Consider the following 8,128-nt stretch of genomic DNA (forward strand, 5'->3'; position numbering starts at 1 on the left):
ACATGTTTACTATCTTTGTAACTTCTAACTAATGCAAACTTCCAGACCGCAAACTTTATTTTCCTATATCATTCTGTTGAGTAAAACAGAAGCAGGCATCTGAATGGAAAATGTTCTTTAACTTGTCCTCTCATTGGGCCAGATGCCAGGGGTTCAGAAAACTTAGCTCAATACCCCACTTAGTGTCTTATATAAAAGCTAATGAGCACCACCACAGAGTTCGAAAGACAAAAATAAACTAAGAAGGGGTAATGACACTGAGTGAGTTTTGAGGTAGACTTTTAACTAAAAATTAATTAAGAATCGCATGTAACCACTTGTGTTTTCAAAATTTAGTTGTAGGTGTAACATTCTCATCAGCCTTCTCTGCTGCACGCTGAAAGTCAAAGTTTGGCTGCATCATTTACATATTGACGTATCTTGGCTTACTGTTCCCTGCCAAGGGGACGTGATTCAGTCTGACTCATTCATCTGTTAAAATAAGGCTTGTTCCAATATGAAATTGGGCCAAAACAAATCTGACACAGAGAGTAACAAAACCCAAGTTCACTATCTTTTGCAGTTTACTGCAATTTCTAACTGAAATTGCTTTCTGGCAGTCCAGTTGTGACAACTTAGCGTAATTTGGCTCGTCTTTATGAAATTATTCTTGCTTTCTTAGAACTGCACGTTATAGAAACATCCTATAATGAGAGGAGTTTTGGATTAGTACTTTTAAAATAGTAATTTAAAAATTAGTAATTTTAAAATAAAGATTATACTAGTAGTTTGGTAATTGCTGTTTTGGTTGTACAAGTACGAGGTTATATCACACCACTTGCCAAAATTTTTTGTAATTTTGAAACCTAAGTTCACTTAAATGAAAGGTGCATTGAGAAAAAATGTGTGACAACATTATTCGTATTCATAACATGGAGAAAAAGAAATCTTTTACCTTTCGTCAGCAAAACTATCACTCCTCCCCTGCTGGTCTTGTGACTTTGAAGGTGGTTTTTCTTTCTTAACAAAAACAAAATCCAGTTGTGGTCACTTGGGGACTATACTCTCTTGCTGGAAACATACAACCATCAGCACTGAAACTGCAGATAATTATCTTTAGCGCAGTCCTGCTATTCACATTTGCCTCAATTGCTAAATATCCATTTAACTAACTTTGCCTACTTTAAAACCTCCTGGTTATCTTCAGAGTGACAGAGGTATAAATTACAGCACTGCCTTTTGGTACATGCAAACATATTTTAGTTTTGCTCAGTTGTTGTTGTGGTTGAAGAGCAAATGACAGCGTGGAGGCAAAATGAATTTGGGTAGCACACCACTTTAATCACGGGTGTTGCAATTTTATCAGTTACCTCACTTCCCTCTCACTTGAAAGACCTGATGCGCTCTAGGAGAGACAGCGTAGGGGTTTCAGCCATGCAGTGCATGGTTCTGGGGTCCCCTGGGCTCATGTCCACTCCCCGAGGTTGGAGAGATGATCCTGCACTCTAGTGCAGCCTCTTGGGGCTCCCCCCCAGCACCTTTTCTGTACATTTACCTCCCAAGTGTCCACAGCTAGAGGACTGGGCAGCTACAGGACCTCGCTGACAATTAGCCCCTTCAAACCACACTCTCACTTCCTGTTTTGCTGCGCCAATGTTGGAGCTCACCATCTGCTTCTTCGGACACTTCTGGACACGTCTGCACTGTAGTTCACAACACATGGTTGATCATACTTCATCTACTTCTACTGCAGCAAAAAGTTAAAGTTCATGGGCTTATGCTAGCAGCGATGCCCTAACTCAGGCTAACAGCTACAGGAATCCGGTCAGTGTTACAGAAGTGAAACTTCCTTGCCCTCTGTTGAACATGTAGCTTATGCAGACACAAAGGTCCAAACATGGCATTCCAGTTATGCTGAAAAGACAAAACACATATCCACTCCCCACTGAGAGGCTTCTCTTAAAATTCAGGCATGCTCCATTTCCAAATACCTTTCCTTCTAAATGCAGTAACTAAACATTTCCCAAGGCACACCTACACTTACTCATCTCCTATCCCTGGAAGGTCACTGAGAGTTCACAGCTCATCCTCTGTCTTCTAATTAAAAAAAAAAAAAAAAAAAAAAATCATCAACACAGCCATGGGAAAAGTGTCGTCCGTGCACAGCACCCACTGAAACCAACAGTTAACTCTCAGGACAGATATGCCTATACCTTAGCTCGTTAGGCCAAGTTCAGGAAAAGTTTTAACTAGGCACAGGCAAAAAGCTGGCAAATATAGTCTTCATTAGTACATTTCAAGCAAAATATCATTACTTGGTTGCACAACATACAGGTAAGTATTTTTACTACATTGAAAACGGGCCAGCTAAGTGCGGTGAAATGGCGCAAAACTAATCTTGTTTTCTTGTCGTTCTATTACTAAATGAAAGTAAAAAGAAGGAAATAATTCAAAAGGGAAAAAATATATTATTAGCTATACTGAGACTATGCTGGATTTACTTACTTGAACTTTGCAATACTGCATTCCAGCTGCAGCAAAATGAGTGACTGAAGTAAAAGCATGGGAAAACCAGGCAAAAGCACAAGTCTTGTTTAAAGGCTCCATATAAATAGAACATAGCATGCCCCACAATTTCAAATTAAAAAGCAAAAAAACTTTTTAAAGGAACCTAAAGATACCAGGTAGTCTTGATTTTTAGCCCTCTAGATTTAAAGGTTTATAATAGAGAGCATCATGCTACAAGAGAATCTAAAAGAAAGGAACCAGTGCGTTTTGATTGTGTAAACTTAAATACACTAAGACTGAAATTGCTGGCGCACATCAAGTACCAGAAAAGATTATAAACCAGATATTTAAGACAACTGAAATTCAGTTCAAGCCGGTGAGATAAGTTGAACTTACACTGGACAACACCTCTTTAAATCAGAGCTTTTTCTCTAAGAATAGAAGGCAAGGTACTTTTACGTATTTTCATCTTTATTTAATAAGCACTTCATTATTTTTTCTCTAAAGATTTTCATTTATTTTATCTAGTAAAACCATTCAATTCTGTAAATAGGACTCAAGTCTGGGCAGGTTGTGCATCTCTCTTGAGATAAAATCCAAGAAATAGTGGATTTTACGCATGAGGATTTCAATATGCATCAGTAGTTTTTCTAGACCATTCTACATACATAAATAGAGCACATCAAAGTACTGTTTCTTTCTACATGTTTATACTTGAACTCCAACTGGCACTTGTGCAAACCATTCTCATTTTGGAAGAAAGAGGCTTTCTTCAGTTGCAGAATTCCATCAAATATTTACCTACAATTCTCATGTGGACAAGGGATTACACAAAATGCAAAGCTTTCTCGCAGCTATTATATTAAACTCTATCCCAACTACAAGATTCGATAATATTACCAAAGTGATGTTTATGTTTGGGAAGGGGCTTTGGTTGCAAGATGTCCACTCTTCCAGACTTCGCAGCTTTCTGGAATGAAACAAACAGCTCACTGAAGCATTAAGAACATATTTACACTTGGTTTGCCTTAGTTGAACCAAGATGAATAAGAGTCATAACAGTAGTATAACCATGAAGCAGGTCATCCTTTATGTCATTACATTCTCTTAATACGAAATTCCCCGTAACTATTCGATCACATCCTATTTCCCCGTGTCCAAAAAAGCCAAAGAGGGGAACGTTCGGAAAAAACTTCCTAAATGCATCTGCTTCCATATTCCTTTTGGTTTTATAATGCCGATATCCTCTGCCAACACACGCAAACATGAAGCCAATGGTGTTACGCTCAGGGATGTTTGCTGCTTTGAGACGCTGCATCGCGGCTTCTGCTGTCCTCTCATCAGCTACATCCTGGTCTAACAAAACAGTGGCACTCTGGATCTGGGGGCCGCTGAAAGCCAGCCCAACCACACCGCAGGCATCGCCGGGCTGGGCATTGTTACTGAAAGGCAACAGGCACCGAGTTAGAGAACGTTCCAGAGAGACCACCTCCAACCTGAACAAACCGCTGCTGTGGCAGAAGTAGATTTCAAAGCAGACAACATCTGAGTGATTTTGAAAGACAACCAAAGTTAAAAAAACAAACAAAAGCCTTCAAATTTTAGCAACCTTTTCTTTTATAGCAACCTTTCATGAGAGAAAACTTTCACATCCATTACGAGGGATTAAGCATAAGCCTACCCTCCAAATATGTGCCAAATTCAGCAGTTTGTGTATGCCATAGCTCTGTAACTCCAATGCTGAACTTAAGCAAGCATACTCAGCATTTACATATCAAACCAGGGCAGCAGTCAACAACGGCTTCAGATTCATGTTGCTTTAAGTCTCCTTGGCTGGCCAGGACACACTGGGTTTAGTACTTACCTGCTTATGCTTTATTAGCAATAATTTAATATATGGTCAGCTCTCTTATCTAGAGTAATGGTGCAGCTGGCATACATCAGATGCAAGAAACATGTTGGTGTTTACTATGGAGTCCAGACCTACGCTGGCATGAGGAGCCCGTGGCAAGGTCTGCACAGGATGCACCATCCAGTGAAGACGCACCAGCAGCCACCAGTCAGGCAGCACAACGGGCCCTCCCTGTGCAGCAGAGCAGCTGGAGCCCAAATCTGCCCTGCAGGGATCCTGGCAGAGGGAAGGCGTTTAGGCTAGATGAGATCTAGCCCATTCCTGTGAGTGCCATGTCCTTCAGCAGCGGCAGCATATTAGGTGTGTTCTCGGGGCACAGTCCTGTTTCTGTGTTCAGCTACTACTCCGTAACATGAACCAAAACGAGGCCAATATAGCAACAAAACGTTCACATAAATGGTCTCTGTCACAATAACTGGTAATTTATCTGCTAGCCAGAGAGTAAACACAGACTGCAATAAACACACACAGGGTATCCGAAGCTGGAAATCTTCTTTGCAGTGGGTTTCTCCTAGCTGGGTTACCAGAACCCAATTTGTAACCAGTTGTCATACAAAGCTTCCAGCTTTTCTGGCTAGATCACAGTGTAGCAGTTGGACTTCAGTCTCTCTTAAAAAAAAAAAAAAACCACAACTGTCATTTTACTACTGTTAAACAGGCATTTCTAATATGACATAACGGAAAGGCTATGGTTTCTGCAGTGTTTCTCCCATTTTTAATCTTCTTTACCATTTACCTCGAAAAAGATACCTACTTCTCAGAGGTCAGTGATGTAAAGCTCTCCACTTGTCCCCCAGCCAGGATGATACTTTTCTCATTCAAAGGATTGACTATTTGATGAAGGAATCGAGTTGCTCCAGACTTCCAGGAGTTGTAGCCAAACAGAAGAACCACCCGGAGATCTGGGTTATTCTTCAGACCTATCAAAAAAACCAGAAACACCATTCCTCTTATTTTTAAATCTGACCCCTGAAGTCCAACCATCCTAGTTTCTCCTCAAATAATATATCACATCTTTAGTAGTGGCTTTCCATTGCTGCAATTGGGAAAACAAGACACAAGTTGCCTGGGCATTCAGGAGCTGGGCTGCATTCCCCATGTAAGTAAGTGAGGACTTCTGAAAAGAACCTGGCAAGGAAAAGACAACTGCATCTGCTTCCCCCAGTTTTAAACTTCTTTAGCAGAGCATTCGAGTTTTACCACGGCCTCTGAAGGCACAGCTCTTTACTTAGCAACCTTCATCATCCTTTCACAGACAAGAACTGAGTGTATAGGTTATTCAACAAGAAGCACAATGCTGTAAATAGCTTCACCTGCCAATTAAATGCATTACATACATCAGTCAGTTACTTATTGCAAGGCAGAAACTCATAGGTTTCTAGAAGACTCAAGAAACCCTCATTGTATTACTCTTCATAAATTATCTACCCTGCTGAGGACACAACGTGAGGAAGGTAAACTGTACTTATTGAAACGTGCTGCCTGCTGTTCTACCTTTCCTTGCTACAACACCTGACTTAGGATCTAAACGCAAAATTCTTTTGGAGAAGAAAAGCAGCAGCTCATCCCCACTCGTTTCTACACTGTGGTGATGGGAATTATTCCCAATGGCACAAATTCATTTATAGTTATTTTCAACCAATTAGAGAATGCTCAAAACCTAACGGCTCCCTCTGAACAGCTCCACTTGGAACTGAGGTAGTCTGAGGTCTACACTCAGGGTAACTTAACCTTAATATCAAGTATGGGAAGAGATGTATCATTACCAGCTGCAGCCCTAGAGAGCCACTGCGTGCTCTACGAATGGAGTTAGCACAGAAGCTGTTGCTTCCGCACTGACACCTAAAAGAGCAATACACCACCTCATAAAACCTCAAACAGAGGAAGAACAAGGACATACCTGCTTCAGCAAATTTACTTTCATCGAAGACCCTATTCTTCACGTCTTTTGAAAAATGGAACGTATGAATTTTCACTCCATCGATTTTGGGAAACAACAGAGCAAACCCAGCTTCGCCCTCTTCAATTTCTTGAGGTTGGTTGCTACTTGAACCCATAGGGGTAACTACAAAGATACAAAACCAGACATTTTGTGTTCCATGGTTCTAATATTTTACACTGGAACACAGATTAAAAGAGGCAGAACAGCTTAGACAATATAAATCGTGACAGTTCATTTCCATAACAACATATCTAATTGACAACTGGTGTGAATTCTGTTCGTGTTTCGGTAAGATGAAGCATGTAGGAGTCCTGCTGGCTACAGACAGTGGTGAAGTGGTGAAGTCACTTTGGACAAGGAGACGTGGATATAGCTCGACATTTCCCCCCAGCCACACCGCATACAAATCAGTTGGAAAATAAGTACTGGGCAATACAGCTGTCTCAAGCCTTCCTGCCAACTTCTGCGGGTATGCAAACATGCTCACATTTTTAAGGACCACAAGTCAAACAGGGAAAGGCGCTACACAAGCATATGATGACAGTATAAAGCAAACTGACTCAAATATTGGGAGTGTATTATTGACTTATGCTAGTGACAACAATCAAATACCTTACTGGTGCTGTAGGAAGAGAATTTAAGGCGAGAAACTAGGAAAAAACGTTCTAACGATAGAAAAAGTAAAGCATTAGAAAAAGACTGCCAAAAGAGGCTGTGAATTTTTTGACAGTTGTTGTGTATGCCTCCTACTAGACCATGACATGTACATACTGAGAACATCCTGTACAATTAGTCACAATATGACTCTGAAAAATATACATAAACCCAAAAAACATTCAATAATTACATTAAGGTACCAGGAAAAACTGCAATAAGCTGCCCGCTCAATTAAATCAACCCTTTTAATTACAACTGCATCCCATGAAGAATTTAAGCTGCACATAACTTAGCAGCAACACTGTAAACTCCTTGCTGAACAAGGAGGGAGAACATAGTAATTGCTGTGAGAACTATCCCATCAGTCTGCAGGATTATGCCTTCACAAACATACGAAATTGCAATAAACAAGAACCAGAATAGCCACGCGATACGCTGCACACCTTCAAGCTGATCTCTCACAAAAATCACGTTTTCCTCCTACCTACAATGCCTGGGGTGACGAGTCCAAGAACCTGACATCGCTTTGGCAGCAGTTTTTCGAGTGCAATTGCTGTTTCTTTACTGTTTCTTTTCCTGGCTGTTAAAAAAAAAGCAGAAAAAAAGCTGAAGGAAGTAAAGATTTGTTGTTCTGACCGGTACTGGAACAAAACTTGCAGTCAGATCCATCCTTTTTAACCCATCAGTGGCTGCCCTCTTAACAACGTGGCAAATCTGTACTCATCTGTAAGATCTCAGGGCTACCAGCATGCAAACAGAATCCATAACCCCCAGAGAACGGCCAAAGAGCTCATCCATGTGAAAGAACAGGCACCTACGAGCTGTGCTTCACACCGCAGGCATGTAACTACGCGGTCGCGTTTTCTGCGAAAGGTTTGCTTTCCCTGGAAATTCCAATCCAGAGAACGCCCGCTCGGCTGCCCCTCCCCTGCGCGCAGTGCTCCCACCCCGAGGGCTTGCTGAGGCGGCTTAGCGCAAGGTTTACCTTTCTTTTGCTCGTGACACTCCTCGTGCCCGCTGAACGTTTCTGCGTCGGCTACGTAAAGCACGGTCTGGGGCAGCACGTGCACCTGCTGCAAGAAGAAGGGGGGAGGGAGGGAGGGGAGGCAAGGCTGTGCGCGCGGGGCCCG

General features: G+C 41.6%; 1 protein-coding gene across 1 annotated transcript; it reads right to left on the bottom strand.

Moving 5' to 3' along the window:
* Positions 1-3,225: 3,225 nt before the first annotated feature.
* Positions 3,226-8,043, bottom strand: FBXO22 (F-box protein 22). The gene is made up of 5 exons (XM_010287497.1): positions 7,984-8,043; positions 7,483-7,574; positions 6,300-6,464; positions 5,154-5,319; positions 3,226-3,929 (listed from the first exon to the last, which is right to left on the bottom strand). Exons 3-5 carry the CDS (start codon positions 6,454-6,456, stop codon positions 3,500-3,502), a joined length of 753 nt encoding a protein of 250 aa, XP_010285799.1. The 5' UTR covers positions 6,457-6,464; positions 7,483-7,574; positions 7,984-8,043; the 3' UTR covers positions 3,226-3,499.
* Positions 8,044-8,128: the final 85 nt, after the last annotated feature.

The sequence above is a fragment of the Phaethon lepturus genome, unplaced genomic scaffold, assembly GCF_000687285.1.
Source record: "Phaethon lepturus isolate BGI_N335 unplaced genomic scaffold, ASM68728v1 scaffold45015, whole genome shotgun sequence".
NCBI classification, from domain to species: Eukaryota; Metazoa; Chordata; class Aves; order Phaethontiformes; family Phaethontidae; genus Phaethon; species Phaethon lepturus.